Below are 27,752 nucleotides of genomic sequence, written 5' to 3'. Positions count from 1 at the left end.
CTGCCTGCGCTACTTGAGAGTGAGCTGTCACACTGATGCCCCATCTTAATGATGCCACCTCATGCCCCATACTTTACTGTGGTTTCCTTGCAAACCAGGACAATCTCCAGATAACCACTGTGCAAACTCCAAATTAGATTTCACTCTAGACATTACGAACACCTCATGCTCAGATGCCACTCCGGGTTCAGCAATTGTTCTAAGAATGTCTTTAATCACCAGGGAGCTGATATATGTGGGCATTTCCTACCCCCTTATTTTCCTAAATATATACATTATGGTGTTCTATTTGTCCCAGTGGTAGATCTATATATTTTTGGAAATATGGAAAGTGATCTAAATTGATGTGATTATTTTTATTGCGTGTAAATCTGCAATCCTCACTAACATGTTGGAAAAGTTTAACATTTCATCCTGCATTTGGATTGGTTCATTTTTGCCAGTTCAGATTTTGTAGTCTGATGTAGAGCAAAAGAGAAATCTTTCATCAACATTGAAAAGCATCCTGTACTGTACTAGCATATTTCATTGCTAACTTTTTGCTATGGCAAAGAACAGCACAGTCCGCAGTCTAGTATCTCCATGCTCTCTGGAACGTTTGGAGCCCCAAACTGACTCTGGGATTGCTGGTTAGTGGGATGAGCACAGCGTCCGCTGTCCTGGATACTGCCTGAGTAGACGTCAAAGTAGTGATTCAATCTGGACTCCTACCTACAATGTAAGAAGTCTCTGATATTCCATTTCTTGTCCACCAATTGGTAGACACAGATTTAAAAAATTATCAGTAGGATGGGTGTGCAGGGGTAGACCATTGTTCTCTTTATTGTGTCAGAGCTATGAAAGCTTTCACAGGTTTCTTCAGCATCTCTGAACTGCTCAGAGCATTTGCTCAAGAATTAGGTGTACTTTATTAATTTCTAGGAGTTCTTTATGTAGTCTGCTCCTGATCCTTCATCTGTGGGGGAATACAATAACTTTTACAAATAGAGATGTACCTGTGGTGAGGATTTCTTCTACTAGAAGGAGCGTGGTCAGGGCTAAAGAATGATGAGAAAAGCCACTGCTGAGCATGGAGTGGGCTGGGGCCAAACCAGGAAGCATCACATTCTGGAAGCAGGGATAGAGGCAGGAATATCTGCCAGCCCCCAGGGCATCAGGACAGTAGTGAAGACTGATAGCAAGGCTGCTTGTAAATAGACTGACAGCCAGCCTGCTTGTAAATTAAAAGTGATCTTTAAAGTCTCTGTTTCCAAAAGATATCTAGCAGCATCCCTAGTTGTATTACTAAAAACAACATGGCAGAATAATGAAATTCCATTAATTCTCTACTGGGTATAAACCAAAATTCCAAAGTCAATAAGGTTCTTTGAAAATAGACATCTTTATTTAACTATAAGTCTAGGCTAATAAATTACTAAATAAAATAATCATGAATGTAATACTTTTCCGTATTAAACAATTTAAAATTTCTACAACAGGCACTGTGGTTCATGCCTGTAATCCCAGAGCATTGGGAGGCCAAGATGGGAGGATTGCTTGAGGCCAGGAGTTGAAGACTAGCCTGAGCAACATAGGAAGACCCAATCTCTACCTAAAAATAAAACAATGTGCCGGGCATGGTGGCATGCGCCTGTAGTCCCAGCTATTCTAGAGGCTGAGTCTAGAGGATCACTTGAGCCCAGGAGCTGGAGATTACAGTGAGTGAAGACTATGCCACTTCACTCCAGTATGGTTGACAGGATGAGAAAATGTAAAAAACCATAAAAATAAAAAAATTAATACAATTCTTGGTCAGTGCATCGAAAGGATCCCTGAGGTCTGAAGTCCAGCATGCACTGGAAGAATAAGCAATACTGTTTGGAAGAATAAGGTCACGCTTCAGAGAAGTGTCTGCTTTTCCACAATCAAAAAAGTAGAAAGAAAATGCTTTTTGCTGGGATTTCTTGTTCAGTTAAAACTTGTGCAGGAATTCCATCCATTAGCACTGAGAGAAAATGGCAGAAGGTGTTAAGAAAAATGGCTGCTGGGATCATGAGCAAAGGTAATGAGTGGGATGAAATGTTGAGTCGACAATGTCCTCATCATCTGCTGGGGGCCTCTGGGCTTGCTAAGGCTTGAACTCCTGCTTTCCAGAAAGGCACAGTGGTGAGTAGACAGGCGGCCTCCCTGAAGGGAGAGCAGGACCCAGACCAGGCTAACAGAGGCTTCTTGATATCACCTTCCACCTTGAGAAAAGATGAAGCATTGGTTTAAGTGGCTGAGAAAAACCTGGGTCTGTTCTCCTGGGTGATCCCTCCCAGACCCTCCCCATTTTGGAGCCTCTCCTCCAAATAAGGAACATGTTTTTCCCTCCAACCCTACCCCTGGCTCTGTACCCTGTTCCAGCCTTCACCCTCCTTGAGGCTGGGAATGAGGGGTCTGCACGCTCACTCAGGGACTGCTCCACCCTCTCATAGAAGGGTCTAGAGGACCTGGGGGAGCCCTGTCCAAAGAGAGGTCTCTGGATCCATGTTCCCTGGCCTTGGGTGGGCTTGTAGACAAACCACCTTCTTTCCCCTTCACTCTCAGCCTTTCCTCACCCTGGGGGAGCTGCACCCATAGCTCTGAATGGGACTGTCCTTGCCCTGCCCCATTCATTCCTGGCCAAGCTCAGTGGTGAGCATGGAACTCCAACAGCAGCTCAGCTCCCCTGCCTGAGTCCACTCTGCTCCAGGCAGGGCCATCAGCTGGCTCAGGATCTGGAGTGTGCAAGAGGTGGAATGGCAGGGGCATCGCCCCAGGGCCCAGCAAGGACTCCCATGGGTCCAAGGGGCCTGGCCTTTTCCTAAATCTCACCCTGGACACGCTCTACTCTTCACCTTCCACCTTAACTGCTGGGACCCGAGCTGCTTTCTCTGGGAATGCAGCCTTAGGAACTGGGTGGGCCAAGGCCCTCACAGCTCCCTCGTCCTGGGATTCTCCCAGATCACTCTCTTCTTAGCCTCCTCCAGGGACGCCCTTTCCCTTGACATCCTTGGTGAAGCAGCCATGCTGCTCCTCTCCTACTGTGCAGACTGCCCATGCCTGAGTTCCTGCTGCCTGCAGGCCACACACCACTACCCTTCCCGAATAGGAACCTGCTCTGAAACAGGCCTAAAATGGCTAAACTCTCTCAAGCTCAACAGGCCTTGAGCCTTGGTATGGGCCCCTCCCCTTCCCTCTGGTTCTGACAGTGAGAATCCATCAGAACTCAGGGCTGAGCTACCCAGGTCATTGCCAGTAGGTGACACTAGGTCTCATTCATGTCTCATGTCAGGATGAGAAGGTCCCAGCAATGGGGATGGGTGGGACTCTGGGAATTCTCCTTCTGCATCCTCCCACCTCACCCATCTGCTTCTTGCTCCCCTCCCAATATTGCCCACATTACCTGTCACTCTAAAGAACTCTCCTCAGATGCCAGGGAGGATAAAGCAGAGGATGATGAGGAGGCTCCAGGGACTGAGGGTGCTGGCCATGGCTTTGGGTTGGGTTGTGCCTGGGGTCAGAGAGGGTGGTTCTGAAATGGAAACACAGGAGTGACAACCCTTGTCCAGGCCCCAAATCTTAGGGGATGCCTCCTCAGCTCCTGCCCACCTCAACTCATCCTGGAAGAGCTTTTGTCCCACAATGCTGTGGGGAAGCTGCTGTGACCGTTCCTGGGTTGGGAAGGGAGGGGGGTGTCCCCTGTCCTCAGGGAGCTCACACAGCTGCTGAGGGAAGCAAGGTGACAGCACAGCCCACCCTCCTGCTGTGGCGGAAGAGGAGATGATGCCCCAGGGCCAGGGAGGGGAGGGTCTCGGGGCTGGCATTCTAGGTGGTTTCGATGGATATACAGACACAGAGACAAGGGGAGAGGAAAGGAAAAGTGATTCTAGGAGGAAGGAACACTAACGAAAAAGGTCTAGAAACACTATGACACCCACAGATTCGAGGCTGGTGAGAAATGCACAGTGGGTTGAGCAGAAGCAAGTGCAGTGAGGAAGAGGAGTCAGGGAGAAGAAGGGAGAGGAGGATGAGAGAGCATAGGTACGCCAGCACCCCCAGGAGGAGCCCCCCATGAGGGGGTCATGTTCACACTCACTTAAACACGCACACACAGACACACACACACACACACGCACTCACACAACGGGCTAAGATCTGAACTCAAGAGAGCTGCCTTTTTTCACCTCTCACTTACTTGTTGGATCCAGCATTTGTTCCCAGTATATCAAAAGTCTTCAAGCCATGTCTTACAATCCCCCATTGAAATGTTATGGAAGAACACGGTCACCTCCTTGTTCTCCCACTTCTCTGTCATCTTCTTGGCTCCAGGATGAAGTGCTGTCTACTTTCTGTTGTTTGAGTCAAAGAGGAGGAAAGTCTGTCCATTGAAGAGGAACTGCCAAGATCCTCTGCCATGTCCGTGGGCTTCATGCTCACAAGACATCCTGGCCTGCAGAATGAGGGGCTCTGCCCCATTGCAAAGAGATCAGCTCTGATCTTGACAAATCCTGAGCCCCACCCTGCTTCCTTTCCTGACTCCTGGACTTGCTCTCTCTGCTGCATCCGGCCCATGCTCCTCAACCTCTTGGGTGACACAAACTTCTGATTTATTTTTTACAGGAAACCAATAAATGCCTCTAAGATACTACTGTGTCTGCTCTCTGCTGTCCTGGACTATTTTAAACTTACCGATGGGTATTACATTCTCCATTTCAATGTCAGGCAGTTGCCCTTTGAGGAAATCCCCCACATCTCTTAGTGTTTCAGTTTGTCTTAGTGTGCTTGTGTGGGAGAGAAGGGAGAAATCTCTTAGTGTTTCAGTTTGTTCTTCCCAGGTTTTTGTGACATTTACTTTCTTCTGCAGAGAAGCAAAGGCTTTGGCCTTGTGGTTAACACAGTCATAGTGAAGAAAAGGCCTTTCATCCACCAGGCCTTGAACTTCACACCATCGTGGTTCAGGTCTGAACTTAGGAGTGATGATGAAGTCATAGCAAAGACAGTGTGTGTCTGTGGAAGAAAAACACAGGAGAGGGTTGGTGTGGAGGAAAGTGGAATCTGAGACCCCTCCTCCCCCTTATGGTGACTGCAAATGAAGGCCTCTGAGGGGCTGGGCTGGCAGAGCAAGATGTGCCCCAGCCAAGCCTGTCATGTCAACTATTAAAGACTAGAGTGTCTCCCTTGCTTGAGTACATGGAGGGGAAGGTTCCTGCAGCCATGAAACCACATGTCCCCTCCAGACATGTCTCACCTGCCCTGTGCCAACATCAGTCAGCACATGACCTTGTGGTGGAGGTGCCAGGCCTGTTGTGGCAGGAAAAGGCCTGGATGAGGAGGACCCTCAGCAGCAGCCCATGTGGACTGCAGGAGGTGGGAGAGGGTGTGGGAGCTGCCCTGGGATGCTCCAGCACAGTGGGTGGGGTGAGGGCAGAATTCAGTTTAGATAAACAAGTGATTATTGTCATGGGTCACATGATTTAACACGTTGGCAAAGCCCCAGTGAAGATGCCCATCTGCTATGAGCATGCATTCCTGGAACCTTGTAAAGGGATGGTTCACAGGGCAAGAAGTGGAAAATCCAGAACTTCTAAGTCAGGGTGTAGAGGAAAGAGCCAAAAGGCTCAGAGAAGCACCCATGCCAGAGTGGCTGCAGTACGAAAATCCAGAACAATGTCCATCCTCTGTGCTCATGGGAAGCCTGGAGGACTCCTGATTACCCAGCATACAAAGAAGGCCCCAGGAGAAGGCAGCAGTCTATCAGGAAGCCCAGGGATGCCTGTTGCTGAAGGCTGGGGTTGAGGGTAGGAAATGCTGTTCCTGAAATGGGCTCCCAGTAGTAATGGGGATGGAAAATCCTGAAATAAGAGATCTCAAGTGGAGGCCATCAACTGTCAGGAGGAAGGAGGGGGCAAAGATGGAAATAATTAGAGAAGTCAATGCCAGGTGGGGACCTCAGTCATACGAAGGTGTGCCCATGGCTCATAGAACAAAGGGGTCAAGAATCCAAAAGAGATGGAAACTCAACCCGGATGCTGCTAGATTTAAATAACTACAACAAACAAAGACAAAACACAAGGATGGATGACCTGGAGGCTGAAAGGAGTCACCCCAGGAAATAACCGAGCTCCTTTGCCCAGCTTTGAGAACTGAGTCACATCTCAGACCCAGAGTCCATTACTAGAAAGAGAGTCCAGAGGCCCTGGGGGGCCCCTTCAACACCACAGCAACTGCAATGACTCCTTCAGCCTCCCCCAGAGAGTCAGATGGGCATTCACTCTGGTAACTGTACACCATGAAACAGCAAATACCCAGACACTTCTGGTGGACACAGTGTGTGATCCAACCTCCTTCCAGAGATCTGAAGCATTAACTTGCTCCCCTGTTACTCATGAGATGCATTTGGGGCAAAGTAACGGATGGACACCTGTGTCAGGTCCAGCTTAGGGGGATGTGCTGGGTTCATAGACCCATTCGATGGTAATTTCACATTTCCTGGATTTCTACCGGGAATGGATAGTGTTTGTAGTTAATGTAGTATCTATTATAGGTTGTGCTGGTCATATGACCTCCCCTGTCACTACTCAACTCTGCTCTTGTAGCTGGGATGCAGCCATACACACTCTGTGATGAGGGGTGACGCTGGACCTACCAATATGGCTATTTGACCCTGGACTCCCTAAGATCCCAGAGGCATGTGTGGTTGGAAAAGGTGCTATGTGGATTTCATGGCAATTGCCAACCGCAGAATCACAACAGGATCCCCTAGTGCTCAGAAGCAAGGCTGTGCCACTCACGGCAGTGAAATCCCCTCATTTAAAAGTGGCTCCTGCTGTGGTCCTGGGCCCCTGTGGAGATGGGCCTCCAGCTATGGGAGGGCAGTGACCACACAGCCTCAGAGCTGCCCATCACAGGGTGGGCTCCTCACCCTTTAGGTCATTAGGAAGATAGGCCCCACAGTGAGAAGACACAGGTGGGTCTCCTGGGATGGGCAGGAGCAGGGCCACAGGGAACCAAGAAGCTGCACAGGCAGTTGGCCCCGATCCCCAGGACACCACGTGGCTGCACCGCCTCACCCTCAGCTCACACCTGAGGCTTCAGGGAGGGTCCCTGATTGCCCTGAGGGACCGATGATGCCACCCAGCAGCAAAGGAGGGGGGCAGTAGGCCTGGACCCATGGAACCTCCATTCACATCCATCACATCCACACCACCCAGAAGCCACAGGCAGGGGAGGACACACCTGTGACTCTTCAACTTACACTACTTGGAGATGACACCCTAGGGGATGGGGCAGCAATTGCCAGGACACAGCATGTGCCCTCATCTGGGGTCAGCAACCTAGGACAGTGTCCACATCTGGTCTCCCTTTTATTTGCAGGTTGCCATTGCCTGCTGTTGCTCTACAAAGGGACAGGACTTGACACACAGACAGAGAACTCATGGCCAGCAAGGACCAAAGTGCCTTCAGCCTTTCCTTTCTAGAAAGGGTTTGCTGACTCCTGTCTGCGTAGTGACTATTCTATATGACCCTGGCTCCCCAGTAGGAAGAACAGGCGGGTCTGGGACCCAAGGGCAGAAGTAGGCACCTCTACTCACGGGCGCTCCCAGGGTCATCCTGAGGGAAATGGGATTTCCCATCCCCCCTGCATTAAGTTCTGTGGAAAGCCTGGGGTGTGTTTGCTGGGGTGTGTCCTCAGGCAAAAGGGGACAAGGTGCTAGTTGGTTGGGGGAGGTGCTAAGGGCCCCTTCATGGATGGGGAGGTGAGGGAGGCCTGTGGGGTGACAGGGCTGGGCTGAGATGGGGAGTGAAAGAATGAGACCTGAGCAGCAGAAGTGAATGGTGAGGAAGTGGTGAATGGTGGGAAGTGTCTGGTGAGCCCCTGGGTGCAGGTGAGTGTCTGCAGCAAATTGCAGGGGAAGTTCCAGGGCGGAGCCCTAGGGGTGCTGGAGGGTGGAGAGCGGGTGAGAGCAGAGCATTTCTGTGGTTGGTGGGGGAGTTTGTGACCGCATCCCTGTGGAACCCCGCTTCACCCCTGTCCTGACCCCAGCTAGGGTTTCGGGGGCTCTGGTTTCTCCTTCCCGAGGGCGAGCAGGGCTGCGGAGCTGCATCAGGGATCCCCGCTCCACCTTGCCGTCTGCAGCCCTTTGGCCCCTCCACCCTCCTGTGGTTCCTCTTCCGCCCTCTTTAAAAACCCTCCTGGTCTGCAGGGCAAGCTGCAGCCGCAGGAAGCGGACCCAGCGTAAAGGAGCCGCAGCGGGGAACTCCGGGGGCGGGGGGGCCGATGCTCGGGGAGATCGCGCCGGTCCTTCTAGAAGCTTCCCTTCCTCTGAAACACGCTGCAGTCCACAGCCCCCCAAGTTTGGCCCCAGCCCCCGATTAGGCTCCATCCCCGAACTCACCGGCCCGCCCTGACCCGGACCAGCCGGAAAGCAGTAGCAGAAGCGGGAAGCACAGAAGGAACGCGGGGCAAGCGGCCGCTGCCATTGGGGACCTGGGGCGCAGGGGACGGGAGTCGGGGTCGAGGCAGATATGGGCGGAGGAATCGCCTGGTGCCTCCCATTCAGGCTAGTGAATTGGACCGCTCCGCCCCGTCCAGCCCCGTTCCGCCCCGCCGCAGGCTGGGATCCAAGGGGCGTGATCCGACGGCTGCCCTTGTTTGGGCATGCTCCACCCCGCCCTGCTCCGGGGCTCGTCACGTGACAGCGGCCCCGGCGGGCGAACCCTCCCTCTCCACCCCAGCCCCGCGGCTTGGTGGCTGCGTCACCGGGCTCCGCGCGGGGCAGGACACGGTTCCTTCCATGACCGCCTCGTTTAATTTTTCAACACAGCATTTATCATTACCCCAATGTAAACACTGATGCACAGGAAGGTGAAGAAACTTAACAGGAATATACAGTGGCGGCGGTGACCCCGTCACCGCCTGCGCCAGCGACACACCCCCTCCCGCGCCAGCGACACACCCCCTCCCTCCGCCTGCGTCGCGGAGTCCCCGACCCTGTCTGTCCAGTGCGCAGCCGCTTCCCCAGTCCAAAGCGGACCTTCTTTGCCTCTCCACTAAAAGCATGAGGAGGTCTTTGAGTATATTCTATATCCCTTTATGACTTTTGTAAAAAAAAGTAAAGAAAGCCCTAGAGGCCTACCGTGATCAACCATCATGTGATCAATTGTGTTTCCATGGAGAGCAGAACCCGAGAGTAGGGGTCTACGCATGGGTGGGGCTCACTTTGCTGCACACCCATCTATGTCCAACCACACCCAAATCCATGGCTGTATCCGCACCTCGGCTCAGTCCCTGGATGGTCCCTGCAACCATCCTCAAAGCGGACACCCGAGTGCATCCTCCTGTGAGTCACCATGGAACCATCTAGATCTATGGACAGAAGCCAGAGGGAGGTGGGGAGCCCAGTGGCCTCTGGCTGCAAGGGAGGGCTTAGCCTGGGGTGAGGAGTGGGCAGAGCTCCTGAGCCCACTCTACCCCCGGCCACTCAGCCCGTTCCCCATTGAATGAGTCTTCATGTGGGGAGACCTTCACCTGGTGACCAGCAATCCCTAGGGTCCTGAGGCTGTGGGAAAGAGGAGGAGGCCTGGACCAAGCCCAGGGCCTGTCTCTGCTTCAGGACAGGGTCATGGGAGGGCAGCCACCTCTGTGACTGAGCAGGGACACAGGAGCCTAGAAGGTTCTCGCCTGATGCACTAAAGCCACTGTCCAGGAAGGGCCACATGGAGAGCGGTCTGCAGGCCAACAGACACACGGGGGTGAGCAGTTCTCAGACTTCGGAGGGGCATAGCTTGGTGGGTCTGGGGATCTGTGTTGTGAGAAGAGCCTCCCATGCATAGGGCTGGGGACAAGGAACCCGGGTTAGTCCTGGAAGTAGGCCACTGGGAAGACCCTGGCAGCACCACTCGTGAGGCTGGGTGACCTGGGCCAGTGACTGGGGGAACAGGAGGAAGGCAGAAGGAGGCCAGCAGGAGAGCCTCGAGCAGGATAGCCAGGTGAGAGGAGAAGGGGCCTCTGTGCACACCTGGGCCCTCCTGCCTCACCCCTGCTGCCGGCATTTGGCCACCACACTCAGGCCAGCCCAGGATGGGCACAGAAGTGGCCCAAAAGTGACTGTAATGGCTGTGATTTAGAGATCATGCATTCAGACATGGAAGTCAGCTGATATTGTGGCTGAATATTCCTGTGCAAGCTTCTTCAGCTTTCTGGGCATGGATGTCCGCATGTGGAAAATGACAAATGCTATGAACACAGATGAAATGAGCAGATTCTACAAGGAACCCTGTCCTTGCACACGCCAAGGACCCAAGGCAGGTCTCCTATCTCAGTTGTGAGCCCTGCTGCCCTCCCTGAAGTCAGCAACTGCCAGGCCCACCCTGAGGAGAGCTGGAGCTCTGAGCCCAGGCCGTGGCCTCTTCATGGCCCTGAGTGTGCTGTGAGGGGGTGGAAATGAAAGCAAGACCCGCCATCAGGACTCAGGCATGTTTTTCAGACCCACAGAGGATGATTTTTTTCTCCATCACCTGGTGAGCCTGACATGATGTAAGTGTGGTTGGAGACTGAGTGAACCAGTGAATGAATGAGACAGTTGTGGGAGTGAATGGGGCTGGGAGGAATAGCACAGGTGCAGAGGGGAGCTGGAGCGGAGGATGTAACCTCCAGGGGCCTGAAGGTGGCAGCATCGAGGTTGGTAAATTTTTTTGCCCATTTTTCGTGTTTTAGTTTTTTTTTTTTTAATTATACTTTAAGTTCTAGGGTACATGTGCACAACATGCAGGTTTATTACATATGTATACATGTGCCATGTTGGTGTGCTGCACCCATTAACTCGTCATTTACATTAGGTATATCTCCTAATGCTATCCCTTCCCCCTCCCCCTACCCCGCAACAGGCCCTGGTGTGTGATGTTCCCCTTCCTGTGTCCAAGTGTTGTCATTGTTCAATTCCCATCTATGAGTGAGAACATGCAGTGTTTGGTTTTTTGTCCTTGGGATAGTTTGCTGAGAATGATGGTTTCCAGCTTCATCCATGTCCCTACTTTTTTTTTTTTTTGAGATGAAGTCTTGCTCTATTGCTCAAGCTAGAGTTCAGTGGGACGATCTCAGCTCAGTGCAACCTCTGGCTCCTGGATTCAAGCGATTCTCCTGCCTCAGCCTCCCGAGTAGCTGGGATTATAGGCGCCTGCCACTGTGCCCGGCTAATTTTTGCAATTTTAGTAGAGACAGGGTCTCACCATGTTGGCCAGGCTGGTCTCGATCTCCTGGCCTCAGGTGATCCACCTGCCTCGGCCTCTCAAAGTGCTGGGATTACAGGTGTGAGCCACTGCTCCCGGCCACAACTTGGAAATTTGTATGCCCACCTGGGTGTCCACAAAGATTTTCCAAGGAAGAGTAACTTTGGTTTTCAACCAGTCTGGGGTGCTTCATCAGGATAGAAACTTCTAGAAAACATAGTGTGATGATGGACAGCAAACTGCTGTCTTCATATGGTTTGACTGAGCCTAGGGTGCACCATGGCCAGGAAAATCTTACCTTTGTTATTATTATTATTATTATTATTATTATTGACAGAATCTTGTACTGTTGCCCGGGCTGGTATGCAGTGGCACAATCTTCGCTCGCTGCAACCTCCACCTCCCTGGTTCAAGTGGTTCTCCTGCCTCAGCCTTCTCAGTAGCTAGGATTACAAACACCTACCACCACGCCTGGCTAATTTTTTTTATTTTTATTTTTAGTAGAGACGGGGTTTCACTATGTTGGCCAGGCTGGTCTCGAACTCCTGACCTCATGATCCTCCAGCCTTGGCCTCCGAAAGTGTTGGGATTAACGTTGTGAGCCACTACGCCCTGGCTGAAAATCTTGTATTTAAGCAAAGAAGGAATGAGTCTGAAAGCAGGAATGGCACTGGGAAAAGATAAGGGGGCCAGGAGGAAAGTGAAGGAGAAAAGAAGGGTTAGGGTCTGAGAGGGAGCCAGGATCCAAGTATTTCCAGCCCCAGGGCCTGGAGTTGCAAGTGGGCGGGGTGGGGCCACTGGAGCTGTGACAGCATCCAGAGCCGCGGTGACTCACGTGGGGGCCCTCTGTTTCCTCCGGGTGTGTCACGCCCTGGGCTCCAGGTCCCCAGTGGCACAGGTGCTGGCACAGAGTTGGGTGTCTGCATCCAGCTTGTGTTCCTGGTGCCAGGATGGTCCAGGGTGGGTCGTGTCGGTGAGTTCCAGGCTGGACCCTAAGCAGGGGTCATGGGGGTTCTTGGACTGCAGGGAGGTCAGGAGGAGGGGAGGCTTCTGTAAGCTCCTGAATGTATCCCTGGCATGTAATGCAGCATTGCAGGCTGGAGCCAGCCTGGCATGGGGAGAGAGATGTGGGACTGATGAAAAGCGTGCAGCCTGATTTAAAGCCAAACCCTGAGTCCTTTCCAAGAACTATGAAGCATATTGTAGTCGCTAAAAGAAACAAATACAAAAAAACAAAGTAGCCTTTCTTGGCAGATAGAGTACCTTTTATTTTTAATCTTTACATTTAACATTGCCTTTTGAAAATACTGTATATTATTCGATATTTTAAAATCCAACCTGGGAGTTTCACTGATTTATGTGATGAGTTTAGTAATTCACGTTTATTGTTAATTATTACTGTTTAGGATTTAGCTATGCCATTTTTTTATTTTGTATTTTTTTTGATACTAGCTCTCTCTATTGTCCAGGCTGGAGTGCAATGGCGTGGTCATAGCTCACTGCAGCCTCTAACTCCTGGGCTCAGGCCATCTTACTGCCTCAGCCTCCGAGTAGCCAGGACTACAACCATGCGCCACCCACTGGGCTAATTTTCTGTATTTGTTTGTAGAGATGGGGTCTGCCTATATTACCCAGGCTGGTCTTGCACTCCTGAGCTCAAGCGATCCTCCCACCTCGGCCTCCCAAAGTGCAGGGATTACAGGCGTGAGCCACTGTGCCTGGTCCACATGTATTTATTGTGTTTTTTAATGCTGGCATTTCCCCTCCGTAGCTGTGTTCCATTTAGTATACTGAGGGTTTTTTTCTGTTGGTTTAAAAGTTATACATTCTAGTTTTCTTCTCAGGGTGGCTGCCCTTAACCTATGACTCATACCAATATGTATTCACATTTATTGGTATTATTGGTTTTGTTTTATTCCTAATTTTAGAAGTCTCAGCATGTTTTCCTATCCCTTTCACGTGCCACCTCCAGCCCCATTTTCCTGATAATTTTCCTAGCTGTAATTCTCGGTTATTCTTAGCTACACTTCCTTGTTTCTGTGATCCTAACTTCACATTTCCCCTTGTTGTGAAATAACAGTAATCTGGAATAGATTCCTTGGTCACTTGTCCTCCTTGGTTCTCTTGTCGCATCTCCTGTGTTTCTCTTGCTATTGAGGTACCTTCCTCTAAACTATTTCCAACTTGGATCTTTAAGAGGCAAATATCCTTCAGGTTTTCTATAATTTCGAATATTTCTAATACACTGCAGTGGGCGGGATTTGGAAGCTGCCCCTTCAAGTTTCCTGTACCTTTTCTAGAACGATATGTTATAGAAAACACTGATGATAGGACAACGAACCACTGTCTTAGCCTGTTTCATTGAGCATGGAGCGTACCAGCCGCAGGAAAATCCAGTATTTTAAGCAAGGAAGGAAGGAGTATGAAAGTGGGAATGCAAACGGGAAAGAAAAGGGGGCCAGGAAGAAGGGGATGGAGAGAGTAAGGGGTGAGGGGCCTAGAGAAACCAGCTGCTCCTAGTCTAGGCACCACTAGTCTAGGTACTGAGAGTCTAGGTACCGCTAGTCTAGGTACTGAGAGTCTAGGTACCGCTAGTCTAGGCTCTGCACAGTCATAATTAAAGCTACTCATCAGTTGACCTTAAAATAGAGAGATTTTCCTGGATTCTCTGAGTGGGCCCAGTGCCATCACATGAGCTCTAAAAAGCAGAGAATTTTCTCAGGCTGGAGCCAAGAAAGATGCGTCCAATGTCAGAGAGATTCTAAGCATGAGAAGGATTCCATGCACTGTTGCTGGCTCTGAGATGTGGGGGCCATGAGCAAGACTGGAGAGGGGCCTCTGGGAGTTAGGGAAGGGCTGCAGCTGACAGCCAGCAGGGAAGCTGGGACCTCAGTCCCACAGGTCCAAGGACTGGATTCTGCCATCAACCTGAGTGCACTTGGAAGCAGATGCTTCCCAGAACCTCCCAATCAGAGCCCAGCAAGTGGACACCTTGACCTTGACCTTGAGGAACTGGGAGCAGAGAAACCAATCAAGCCCTCTCAGACTTGCAACCCAGAGGACTGTGAAATAATAAAGATGTACTGATTTAAGCAGGTAAGTATGTGGCAATTTGTTATGACTGCAACAGAAAAGATACCTTCCTGTTTAAATGAGAATTTGACTGGATATAAAATTCTAGGCTCAAGTTCTTTTCCTTCATATTTTAGAAAGAATACTCCGTTGTTATCTTGCAACCAGGGTTGCTGTTGTGTAGTCTGTTGGCCAAGTGTTTCCTTCTTCCTTCCATTGTTTCTCTGGGGTAATATGAGGGAGGGAGCCAGAAGCCCGAGCTTCTTTCCTGTCTTCATCCAGTGGATTTGTACCATTCCAGGCTGTTAGTCACAGTCTCAAGGAGGTGGAGAATGGTTTCTACTTTAACCTACCTTTTCATAGATGCACTTGTAGATCAGACAAGCTTATTGTTTTTCTCTTATTCAGCTACTGTTAGTCTTCTCTCCTACCACCTTTCATAAATATTAAACTTACTGAGATATAATTTACAGACAATACTCCTTTGTGAACATAGGAGCTTAAAGTCTCTTATCTTTGGGAGTATATTGAAACTTGTAGGCATTTGGCCATATTATAAGGCATGTTCCCAGGCTATAAATGTTAAATAGTTGAATGATATTACTTCAGTCATGCATCGTCTTACCAACCTGTCAGTTCTGTAGAAAATCACATTTCTAGCATTACTTGCTTCAGGTTTGCAGAAGAGAAAAACAACAATGTTTTCACTGAACATTGGCTTTTAGACAAAATGAAGGCTAGAACCATATTAAATTCATTTTTACTTCCTATCATTTCTATATTTTATAGATTTCATAAAACCGGCCCACCGTCTTAAATTTATTACAATTTATGATAGATATCTTAGTAAAATACTCCATCCCTTTCAGTTATTGGAAACACTAATGAATTCTAGGCTTAAACAATAAATAGCACATTGTAGAACAGCAGTGCTGTTTCAAAACTGAACTCAGTTGAATTAATCAGGCATGACAAGATATTTTTATGATTCTGACAGAAGCTTAATGAACAATGTTGAATAGATTTAAACACTTTTTTATAATATGTCTAAATGGTGTGAATTATGGTAACACTGCCTTTGAGAAGAAATCATCAATTTTGGATTTCACATACAGGGTGGCACCCTAGGAAAACGTTAAAAAAGTCAGGAGAATAGTACCTTTAAGACTGGAATTGACTAATGAAAATACACATTACCAGAGAAACCTCCTGGGATGCCTGGACATTTACTTGTGATGCGAGCATTTTCCTGCCTAGAAACAGCAAAACTGACTGTTTAGCTCTAACTGGCAGGCACCACGTGCCATAGCAACAACAGAGCAAGAAAACCAGGAAAATTTATTTTTAAGTCCGTGCCTGATAATTCTAATTTTTTTTTTTTTTTTTTTTGAGACAGAGTCTCACTCGCTGGCTAGCGCTGAAGTACAGTGGCATGATCTCGGCTCACTGCAACCTCCACTTCCTGGGTTCAATTGATTCTTGTGCCTCAGCCTCCTGAGTAGCTGGGACTATAGGCGCGCACCACCATACCCAGCTAATTTTCGTATTTTTAGTAGAGAAGGGGTTTCACCAGGTTGGTCAGGATGGTCTCGAACTCCCGACCTCAGGTGATCCACCCGCCTTGGCCTCCCAAAGTGCTGGGATTACAGGGGTGAGCTACCGCGCCCAGCAAGATAATTCTAAAATCTAAAGCTGCAAAGTCTAACCCAGCAGTTACTAGCTACATGAGGCTATTAAGAGCTTGCAATACAACTAGTTTAAATTGAGAAGTACTGTCAGTATATGGTGCACACCAAATTCCAAAGGTTTAGTATAAAAATGTCAAAATGTCTCATTATTCATTTTTCCATTGATGACATGTTGAAATAATAATTTTGGTTAAAAAAATTTAGTTAAAACATATTGAGTTAAAAATGTTGTAAAAATATATTTCACCTGTTTCTTTTTATTTTTTTCAGTGTGTTCACTAGAATATTTAAAATTCCCTGTGTGGCTCACACTTGTGGCTTGCATTACATTTCTATCAGAGGACTGATCTAGAGGTTCCATGTATTTTCTGTCTCTGTTGCACATTTCAGCTGGTTCCTGTTGTTACTATCTTATCTCCCCATGTGGTTGGTTATCTTTGTCTATGTTCTGGATACAGTGTTTTAAAAATTGCTCTTGACAGAATATAAAGTGTAGGATGGGCTGGGCATAGTGGCAACCGGGGCCAGCCATTCTGCCAGGCTTGGAAACTGTGCTACTCAGGAAACTTTTCTCATCACCCACCCCAATCCTGTCCCAGATTGGAGGAGCAGTGAGTGCTGTGCCTAGGCTCCCTGTCTTCCCAGTGCTCCCAGCATCACACCAGCTCCTCCCCACTTGCTGTGGGGTCCCGACTCTCCATGTTCACCATGCTCCCAAAATTGGCTCCCCATCTTCACTGCCCACAAAGCATGGTCCCAGCTCCTCCAGGGTCACTGCCTGACCAGGTGGGGATTGGGTGAAGAGGCAGAGATCAAGACAAGACACCTGGTCCAGTTTGACTTCAGGTTCTTCACTGAAACGTGACTGCATTCCACATCCTGTTCCTCCGGCAACCTCAGCTGGGACCATGTGTAGGGCAGTGTAGAATCTTGGCGGGTGATGACCAATTCCTGCCACCATGGCTTTTCAGCTATATTGATTTTTCCTAAAACGGACAAACAGACTGGCAATAAGTTATGGAAATACTGTTTTCTTTACTAACAGTAGAGATGTGTACATGTATCAATGCTGATTTTTAAAACAAATATAAGCCCATAGGCACTCTGCTGAACACAGATTCTATCTCAACACATTTTCAAGATCTTCCAATACCTGCACATACAGATTCTTTTCCTTTTTATCTCTGCACATTACATAGAATGACTGCATCACAACAAATGTTACCAGTGTCTGTGTCTGAAGATCCAGACGGTCTCCAGTCAGTTACTTTTAGAGAAACGAAATGGTGCAGAAACTGTGCGTGCATGAATCTCAATTTAATTGTGTAGAATAGATTTCCAGACACAGAATTGCTGTGCAAATTAATGCACCTTTAAAGCGTCTCATGTCATAGGATGGCAATGCTGGCGACACTCTTGTCTGTGATTGTGATGACCCAGCTTGGGCAGAAGATGGTGAAACATCCACTATAGCGGGAGGGGAAACTGAAGGACAGGGAGACAGGTTTCATCAAGAGCAAAAAATATCCAAGTCTGAATGAAGAATATCTATACATATGCGTTTGAAATGGCATAAAGACTCCCTGGAAAGATTCAAAGAATCCAATCATGTCTCATTCCGGGCTGTGGCCAATGAGATTGGATGCAGGCAGGGGCGGGGGGAGCCTTTCGCATATGACTTTTCATGGTTTCGATCCTGAAACACGTGAAAATATGTAGGTGAAGAAGTAAGAAAGAGTGGGGCCGGAGCCCCAGGGAGGGTCACCGGATGGGCTCGTCTGATCTGTTGAGGGCCCCGAGGGTCCTGGGACGCGGAACCCAAGCAGGGGCGTGCGGGGCTGCTTCAGTAACGAGGCACTGGTTCTAGATATTTACCAAACGGTGTTGACACACCGGGGATGTTATAGGCGATTGCTGATTTCAACCACAGATGACTTTGGGGGAAAGTTCCGCTCCTGGGGGTTTCAGTTTCCACCCCTCCGCGTCCACTCTGGCTTCTGCGGGCTCCGCCCAGGGCGTCCGCTTCGCCCGAGCTCCGGACCCAGGTTCTGCCCTGTGGAGACCCCGGAGTGGGTGCGCCGCTGCCGGCCGATACCCCCGGGCCTCCGGGTCCACAGCGTCCGGAAAACAACGGCCTTTCGAAGACCTGGGATGACTCGCTGGTCGCGGCAAGGGACCCGCGGTTCCCGTGTCAGAAGGATCAAGGAAATGCGGGGCCTGGTGGGGTGAGGAGCACGAGGTCCCTCCTTCATCGTCGCGGGGACTTTGTCACCGGCTCAGTGTGTAGACCTCACCGTCCCGCTGGAATCTGTGGGGCTCCGACAGTGTGGGCCCTGCGAGGAACCCCATCCTCCTTGCCCTGGGGCCGCTACAGGAGGGCGCCGGGACGCACTAGGTCCTGAGTGTCCAGGGTCCGGCAGGGGCGTCAGGTTGTCGCCTCCCGGATCCCGCCGCTCGCGGTCCAGGGCTCCTGGTTTCTCCACTGGGCTGGGGGCCCCGAGCATGCATGTCGTGGGGCGGAGAAAACCTTGGGATGGTTGGAAATGAAGGATGGGAGGGAGAACCAGAGAAAGGGAGAGGAAGGAAGCAGGGAGGGCCAGAGAACAAAGAGAAACCTCCGCCAGGAAAACGGGAAGAGGATGACACACGCACAGCCCTACACTCCACCAACTCTCAGTCTCCTGCTCTCTGCCTTGTAAGGAACGCAGGCCCCACCCCCTCCAGCCTCACAGTGTTTGGGGTCACCCATTCCAGCGGGGTGAGGCGTCGCCTTGTGGGTGCGGTTGGCATTTCCCTGAGGTCTGTGGACACTGAGCAGCTTTTCCTGGGCTCACTGCCATTTGCATTCTTCTTCTGATGCCAGTGGGCAAGGGGAGGTCCGTAAACGCCGGTGGGACCGCGACCCCAGCCGGTGCGGGGCTCTTGGCAGCGCTTGGGGAAGTGAATTCGAAGACCAGTAGGAAAATAGAGGAAGGACGGAGTTTATTGTAAAAGGAAAAGTACACACTCAAGTAAAGGGAGTGCAGGGGAACTCAAGAGAGAGGCAGGTGCAAGGGGGTTTGGTGCTGCCACCTTTCCTGGTTTCTTCAACCAAGGGGTGGAATATTCATGAAAATTCCTGGAAGAAGGACAGGGTTTCTCAGAACTCTGGTGCCCCGAATTTTTACACCAAATATGGGTATTCTCAGAACTGCTAGGGAGCTGGCTAGTGTGTGTTTAGTGTGTTTATCAGCATGTAATGAGGTCCCAGGTGAAACCTAGGTCAAATCCAGGGCCATGTTGGATCCACTCATTCTTAGTCAGCTTGGTCCACATGCTGTTTCTCAGCAACTTATCAGCCCAGAGCCGCTGCAGATATTTCAACAGATTCCTTTTGCTAGTCACCTGAAACTGCTGCCCAAAACTTTCTATTCTTTTGAGACCACCGTGTAGTATACCTGTCTCACTTTGGAGAAATGTCTATTCAAATTCCTTGCATATATTTAAATTGGGTTATTTCCCTTTGTAATATTGAGTTGGAAGAGTTCTTTATATATTCAGAATAACAGTCCATTACTAGGTATATGATTTTCAATGATTTTCTCTCGTTCTGGAAGGTTTTTTTTTAATCTTCTAATTGGAGTTCTTTTGGAAGCACAAAAGTTTTACATTTGCATGAAATGAAATTAAACTACCTTTTATTATGCCATTTGTGCTACTGGCTACAGGGAACGAGGGTTGGGCAGGAAGCCCCCTGGAGTCCCTGTCTCCCTCCACAGCAAGTCAACCAGAAAATCAATTCAACATTCATACATGCATGTTATCTCACACACACACACATGCACACACACAGAGACATGCAGGCACAATCTCTCACACACACTCACACCACACAGGCACACGCATTCACACAGACACACATACACAAATGCATGCAGAAATACAGACACAGCCATGCACATACACGGGCACACAAAAAGACACACAGAAACACATGGGAGAAACTGCGTGTCATCTTGAGAGTTGTCATGTCGAGCCCATCCTGCCCACACACCTTTCACCTTGGGGGCTGTCTCCCAGCTCATGAAGGAGTTCTGAAGCCATCAAGCAGGCAGTCACTGTGTGATCTGAAACACTCAGACAGCTCCTCACTCTGATCTATCTTCCTGGTCCCCTTGGGATGAAGCAGCGTCCTGTTGGTTTTCACTGCAGCAGAAGAGAATCCTCCCCCAGGGCAGAACTGCTGGGCCACCAGAGTACCCCTCTGCTCTTTGCCCTCAGGGCATCTTGATCTGCAGGGTGGGAGGAACTGCCCCAGTCCTCAAAAATGAACTCTTTATGGATTCCTCTTCCACCATGATGTCAATGTCTCTTTTGTCTTCTCTAGCCCTTGGCTGTGGATCCCAAGCTGTGTGCCAAGGAGCTCAGGGCACAAACTCGCTGTTGGCAAACCCTCTGGGCTTATTGAAATATTTGAAAGATGAGCAGTGCCATCTGCTGGAAAAGACTGGAAAGTACCAGTCCAAGGTATTTTATAGTTTCAACGTTAGACTATGCACCATTACAGGTTACAGGTATGCACCAGCATGCCTGGCTAATTTTTGTAGTTTTAATAGAGACGGAGTTTCACCATGTTGGTCAGGCTGGTCTCAAACTCCTGACTTCATGATCTGCCCACCACGGCTTCCTAAAGAGCATTTTTTCATGTTCGTTGGCCACTTGCAGGTCTTCTTTTGAAAAGTGTCCGTTCACATTCTTTGCTTATTTTTTAATTGCAATTTTGTTCCTGCTTGTTGAGTTGTTTAAGTTCCGTGTAGATTCTGGATATTAGAGCTTTGCCAGATGCATAGATTGCAGATATTTCTCCCATTCTATAGGCTGTTTACTGTGTTGCTAATTTCTTTTACTGTGGAGAAGCGCTTTAGTTTAATGAGGTCACATTTGTCAATTTTTGTTTTTGGTTGCAAATGCTTTTGGTGTCTTCATCATGATATCTTTGTCAGGCCGTATGTCCAAAGTGGCATTTCCTAGGTTATCTTCCAGGATTTTTATAGTTTTAGGACTTACATTTAAATCTTTAATTCATGTCGAGTTATTTTACATATATGGTGAAAGGTAGAGGTTCAGTTTCATTCTCCTACACATGGCTAGCCAGTTATCCCAGCACCATTTATTGAATTAGGACTCTTTCCTCATTGCTTTTTTTGTTGATTTTGTTGAAAGTTAGAAGGTGTGAAGGTTTCTTTCTGAGCTGTCTATTCTGTACCACTGATCTAAGTGTCTATTTTGGTACCAGTACCATTCTGTTTTGATCACCGTAGCCTTATATTATAGTTTGAAGTCAGGCTATGTGGTGTCTCTGGCTTTGTTCTTTTTGCTTATGATTGTTTTGGCTATTTGGGCTCTTTTTTAACTCCAAAGAACTTTTAGATTAGATTTGTCTAATTTTGTGGAAAATGACATTGGTATTGATAGAGATAGTGTTGCATGTATAAATTGCTTTTGGAAGTATGGCCATTTTAGCTATATTGATTCTCCAACCCATGAGCATGAAATATTTTTCCATGTATTTGTGTTGTCTCTGATTTTTTTCAGCCATGTTTTGTAGATTCTCTTTTTCCACACAAAGTCTGGCAGAATCACTCATTTATTACTCCATATCATGGAGGAAAAATGAAATAACATTAATTCTCTACTGAGTAATACAACAAAATTCTAAACTCAGTAGGTTTTTGGGAAATATAACTCTTTATTTAAATATCAGTACAGAACAATAAATTACTAAAGGAAACAATCATTAATATAAATTTTTTCTTATTAAATAATTTAAAAATTCTCTTTCAGGACACGGAAAGAATCCCCAGAGGTCTGAAGTCTAACGTGATTATTTTACTGACGATATCATTTGCAAGAAAGAGATCATCATTCAAAGAAGTACTTGACTTTCCAAACAAAAAGAGAAGAAAGAGAATGATATATCTTGTTTAGTCAGCCAGAACTTTAAGTGCAGGAATTCCATCAGGTAGCACCAAGAGAAAATTGCATAATATGTTAGGTATAACTGCTGGTAAAATTGTTGGCAAAAGGAATCAAGGCAGTGAATGAGCTATTGGGTCCATGATGTCATCATGATCTGCTGGAGGCCGCTGGACATACACCGTAGGTGGTGGGCAGGTGGCCAGCCAGAAGGGTGAGTTTGATCGAACCGTGCTCACAGGGGCTTTTTGGTAACATCTTTAACCTTCAGAAAGGAAACAAATGTTGGTTTAAGGGGCGGAGAACCCGGATCACTTTTCCAGGGTAATCTTTCCCTAGTCACTCCATGTCCCAGAGCCCCCTGCACTAAAAAACCTATTTTTCCCTTGAGCCCCAATCCTGGTGACTGCAGCTTGGACTAACCTCTTTCCTCCTCTGTCACATCACAGAGTCAGCCCAGGCCCTGCACCTGACCAGGGGATAGAGTGGAGGGGCCCACAGGTCTGAAGCTGGTAGTGATGGGTCCGCCCCCTTACTCAAGGCCCTCTTTATCATCTGATGTGAGGGCCTAAAATAGGCAAGGGGTGGGGCAGACTTCCAAAAAGAGGGCTCCATATTCCTGTACCCTTGGCTTTGGGTGGGCCTGCAGGCAAACATCCTTCTTCCCCCTTCTTCTTGAGCCTCTCCTCACACTGGGAGCAGCACCCATTGCTCTGAAGGTGACTGTCCCTGTTCCACCTTATCAATTCCTTGTCCAGCCCAGTGGTGCCGGTGGAACCCCAGCAGCAGCTCAGACCCCCCTTCCTCTGAGTCCACTCTGCTCCAGGCAGGGCCATCAGTGGGCTCAGGATCCGGGGTGTGCAGGAGGATGATGGCAGGGGAGCTGCCTCAGGGCCCAGACTCGAGCTGCACGTGTCCATGGGACTGACTTTTTAAAAATCCTTCTCTTGAGCAGCCTGTACTCTTCACCTTCCACCTTATTTCCTGGAACCCAAGCCACTTTCTGTGGGAAGGCAGCCCTGCACTCCCTCCTTTTCAATTAGGTGTACCAAGGCTCTCCCAGCCCCCTCCTCCTGGGATTACACCCAGATCTCTCTTAGCCTCAGAGATGGAATCACCCTTCCCCTGTCACACCTCATGTAAAGCTACCATGATGCACCTAACCCAATTAAGAGGATTGCCCATGTCTGAATTCCTGCTGCCTGCAGGCCACACACCCTTCCTAAACAGAAACCTGCTCTGCATCAGGCCTGAACTTGCTAAACCCTCTCAAGCTCAACGACACTGAGACTTGGTATGGGCCCCTCCCTTTCCCTCTGGACTCTGAAGGTGAGAATCCATCAGAACTCAGGGCTGAGCTGCCCAGGTCATTGCCAACATTGCCAACAGGCGAAACAAGGTCTCATTCACCTGTCTCATGTTAGGATGAGAAGGTCCCAGCCACGGGGAGGGGTGGGACTCCGGGAATTCTCTTTCCCCATCCTGCCTCCTCACCCACCTGCTCCTTGCTCCACTTCCAATTCTGCCCACAGTACCTGTCACTCTAAAGGACTGTCCTCAGATGCCAGGGAGGATGAAGCAGGGGAGGATGATGAGGAGGCAGCAGAGGATGAGGGTGGTGGCTGTGGCCCTGAGTTGGGTTGTGCCTGAGGGCATGGCGAGTGGTGCTGAAATGGAAACACAAAAGTGACAACCCTTGTCCAGGCCCCAAATCTGAGGAGACACCTCCTCAGTTCCTGCCACCCTAGCTCATCCTGGAAGGCAGAAGTTTTGTCCCCTCCCCACTGGTGTGGGGCAGCCAGTATGACAGGTCCTGGCTTAGGAAGGGAGACGGGATGTGTCTTGTCCTCAGGGAGCTCACACAGCTGCTGAGGGAAGCAAGGTGACAATGCACCCCACCCTCCTGCTGTGGGGGAAGAGGAGGTGATGACCCAGAGTTGGGGAGGGGAGGATCTCTGGGCTGGCGTTGGAAGTGGTTCTGATGGATTTCCAGAACCAGACCAGGGAAAGGAAAGGAAAAGTGATTCTCAAAAGAGGAAACACTAAGGAAAAAGGTCTGAAAACAGTGACACCTGCAGTTTCAAGGCTGGTGAGAAATCCACAGTGCGGGGAGCAGAAGCAAGTGCAGTGAGGAATAGGAGTCAGGAGGGAGAAGGAAGAGGAGGGTGGGAGAGCACAGGCACGCCAGCAACCCCAGGAGGAGCACCCCACGAGGTCATTTTACCATAAACGTGTACACTGGGATGATTGAAGCTGAACTCAAGAACTAACTTCTTGAGATCACCATTTCTGATCTCATTTGAGATCCCCGTTTCTTTTTCTCCTGTTACCTCCTGCACTTGGCTCCAGGGTGCTGTCCATGCCCATCAAGAAGTCCTCAAGCCATCCTGTGCAGTCTCCCATTGAGATGTAATGGAAGGACATGGCCACAACCTTGTCATTCTCCCACTTTTCTTTCATCTTTCTGGCTCCAGGATGAACCATTGTCCACATTCTCTTCTCTGAGTCAAAGAGGAGGAAGATCTGTCCATCAAAACTGAACTGCCAAGATCCACTGCTGTGTCCTTCGGCTTTCTGCTCACAAGACATCCTTGCCTGCAGGGTGAGGGGTTCTGCCCCCATCAGAGAGAGATCAGCTCTGGTCTTGACAAATTTTGCACCCGCATCCTGTTCCCCTTACAATTTCCTGGCCTTACTCTCTCTGCTACATCTTGGCCTTGCCTCTAGACTCTTGAGGGGTAAGATGACCTTCCCATTTGTATTTTTGTTTTTTTTGAGAAAGGGTCTCGCTCTGTCACCCAGGCTGGATGGAGTGCAGTGGCGCGATCTCGGCTCACTCAGCCTCCAGAGTAGCTGGGACTACAGGCACCCGCCACCATACCCGGCTAATTTTTTGTATTTTTAGTACAGACAGGGTTTCACTGTGTTAACCAGGATGGTCTCGATCTCTTGACCTCGTGATCCGCCTGCCTCAGCCTCCCAAAATGCTGGGATTACAGGCTTGAGCCACTGCACCTGGCTTTTTTTTTTTTTTTTTTTGAGACAAAGTCTCACTCTGTTGCCCAGGCTGGAGTGCAGTGGCACCACCTCGGCTCACTGCAGCGTCTGCCTGCCGGGTTCAAGGGATCCTCCTGCCTCAGCCTCCCAAGTTGCTGGGATTACAGGCATGTGCCACCATGCCTGGCTAATTTTTGCATTTTTGGTAGAGACAGTGTTTCACCATGTTGGTCAGGCTGGTCTCGAATTCCTGACATTGTGATCGGCCCACCTCTACCTCACAAAGTGCTGGGACTACAGGCGTGAGCCACGGTGCCCAGGACCCTTTTGTATTTTTACATGAAAACTATAAATGCCTCTAACCTACCACTGTATCTGCTCCCTGCTGTCCTGGGCCATCTGAAACTTACCCTCGGGTATGTAATTCTCCAGCTGAATGTCAAGCAGTTGCTCTGTAAGTATGTCCACCACCTCTCTCAGTACTGGGTTCTGTGCTTTCCAGGCCTTTGTGACATTTAGTTTATTCCCCAGGGGACTGACGGGTGTGACTGTCTTGTTGCCACAGTCATAGTGAAGAAAAGTCTTTTTATCCACCTGGCCTTGAACCGCACACCACCGTGGTCCTGGTCTGAATTTAGGGATGATGGTGATGTCATAGCAAAGAGAGTGAGGGTCTGTGGAGAAAGGCAGGTGAGGGGTGGGTGGGGAGAAAAAGACCCCTAGTTAGCCCCCCTCCACGCTGTGTCAATAAGAGGATGCCTCTGGCGGGCTGGGCTGGCCCAGGAAGGAGTGCCCCCTCCAGAACTGTGGTGTCTACAAGTTTAAGGCGAGTGCTCGCCCCTTGCATGAGGACAAGGAGGAGGAGGAGGAGGATGTCTCTGTCGGCTGAGAAACCACATGTCCCCAGACATGTCCCACTGCCCCTCTGCCCACATCAGTCAACACATGACCTTGCTAGAGAGGTGCCAGGCCTCTCTAGCAAGAGAGGAGGAAGGGCCTGGATGGCAGAGGATCTTCAGCAGTAGCCCACGTGGACTGCGGGAGGTGGGAGAGGGTGTGGGTCCACCCCTGTGGATGCTGGTGCGTGGTTGAACAGAGTGAGGATGGAACCCCATTGGATAAAGAAGAGTTAATTATCATGGTCACAGGATTTAATATGTTAGCAAAGCCCCTGGTGATGGCATGCATCTGCTATGAGGAGGCCTTCCTGAAACCTTGGACAAAGAGATGGTCCACACAGCAAGAAATGGAAAATCTGAAAGTCTAAGGCAGGTAGTGGAGGGAGAGATCACAGGCTCAGAGAAGTGCCCATGCCAGAGGGGTCTAAGTGTGAAAATCCAGAACAATGTCCATCCACTGTGCTTATGGGAAACCTGGAGGACTCCTGTTTACCCAGCATATAAAGAAGGCCCCATGAGAAGGCACCAGAATGGAATGAAGCTTAGGGATGCCTATTGCTGAAGGCCAGGGTTGGGGGTAGGAGATGCTGTTCCTGAAATCTGCTCCCAGAGTAATGGGATGAAAAATTCTGAAATTACAAATTCCAGGTGGAGGCTGTCAACTGTCAGGAACAAGGAGGGTGCAATGATGGAAATGATTAGAGAAGTCACAATGCCAGCTGGGGACCTCAGTTATACAAAGTTATGCCCATGGCTCATAGAACAAAGGTGTCCAAGGTCCAAAAGAGATGCAAACCCACCCCAGATACTGCTGGATTTAAATAATTACAAGAAACAGAGATAAACCAAATCAGGAGGCTGAAAGTAGCCAGTCCATCAAGAACGAGGCTGCTTTGCCTAATTTGCAGAATGAAGCCACTTCTCAGACCCTGAACCCATGACTAGAAGAAGACACCAGTTTCTAGTGAGGAAGGACCCTTTAACCCTGCAGCCAGGACAGTGAGTCCTTGTGGCCTTCTCCAAAGATATTTATGGCCAGTAGAGTTTGCTGTGAAGGGCAATTTTGTAAACATGTAAAGGTGTGCAGGGAATATATTCTCCATTGTAACTACTCAACTTTGCTGTTGAAGCTCAAAAGCAGCCATAGACAATCCATGAATGATGAGCGAGGCTGGACCTGCCTTAAGTGCCCAATGACCCAAGACCCCCTAAGATCCTAGAGGTACATGTGGTCACAATGTCTAATTGGAGAATCACAACAGAGATTCCATGTGAATATTCAGAGACAAGACAATGCCACTCACAGCAAGGAAATCGCAACATTAAGCAGTGGCTCCTATAGAGTACTGCGCCTTGGCAGAGATGGGGCCTTTTGCATATAAAGAAGGCCCCATGACAAGGCACCAGAATGGAATGAAGCTTAGGGATGCCTATTGCTGAAGGCCTCAGAGCTGCCCATTACTGGTGGGCTCCTCACCCTCTAGGTCATTAAGAAGATAGGCCCAGCAGTGAGAAGACGCAGGTGGTTCTTCTGGGATGGGCAGGAGCAGGGCCACCGGGAACCAAGAAGCTGCACAAGCAGTTGGACCTGATCCCCAGGACACCACGTGGCTGCACCCCCTCACCCTCAGCTCACACCTGAGGCTTCAGGGAGGGTACCTGATGGTCCCCGTGGATGCCACTCAGCACAAAGGAGGGGAGAATAAGCCCCCAACTATGGGACCCCCACTCCCATCACATCCACACCACCCAGAAGCCACAGACAAGGTAGGACCACCTTCTACTCTCCAACTGACATCAGAAACATCACTTGGAGATGACACCCTAGGGGATGGGGCACTATTCACTGGGACATTGTAATCCCCTGATCTGGGATCAGCAACCTAGGACAGGGTCCAAATCTGGTCCC

General features: G+C 49.4%; 1 protein-coding gene and 1 pseudogene across 9 annotated transcripts in view; both read right to left on the bottom strand.

Annotated features, from left to right (window-relative positions):
• Positions 1-1,406: 1,406 nt before the first annotated feature.
• LOC100984745 (UL16-binding protein 1-like) lies at positions 1,407-8,484 on the bottom strand (annotated as a pseudogene).
• A 13,216-nt stretch (positions 8,485-21,700) lies between these two features.
• LOC100985629 (UL16-binding protein 2) overlaps positions 21,701-27,752 on the bottom strand; it is a 75,965-nt gene continuing 69,913 nt past the window's right edge. For 6 of the 9 annotated variants that reach the window (XM_055114220.2, XM_063605029.1, XM_063605025.1 and 3 more), the window contains 4 exons: positions 25,355-25,618; positions 24,278-24,559; positions 23,483-23,614; positions 21,701-22,212 (listed from right to left, as the gene is read on the bottom strand). In XM_055114220.2, coding sequence (XP_054970195.1) covers positions 23,505-23,614; positions 24,278-24,559; positions 25,355-25,618 — 656 coding nt within the window. In that variant the 3' untranslated portion in view covers positions 21,701-22,212; positions 23,483-23,504. Of the gene's footprint in view, positions 22,213-23,482; positions 23,615-24,277; positions 24,560-25,354; positions 25,619-27,752 lie in introns of those variants that run through there. The other 3 variants (XM_057302610.2, XR_010112314.1, XR_010112313.1) reach the window with 3 other exon arrangements.

This window comes from Pan paniscus, chromosome 5 (assembly GCF_029289425.2).
Source record: "Pan paniscus chromosome 5, NHGRI_mPanPan1-v2.0_pri, whole genome shotgun sequence".
Lineage (NCBI taxonomy): Eukaryota > Metazoa > Chordata > Mammalia > Primates > Hominidae > Pan > Pan paniscus.
The sequence above is the reverse complement of the archived record's forward strand: the minus strand, read 5'-3'. Positions and strand labels throughout refer to the sequence as shown.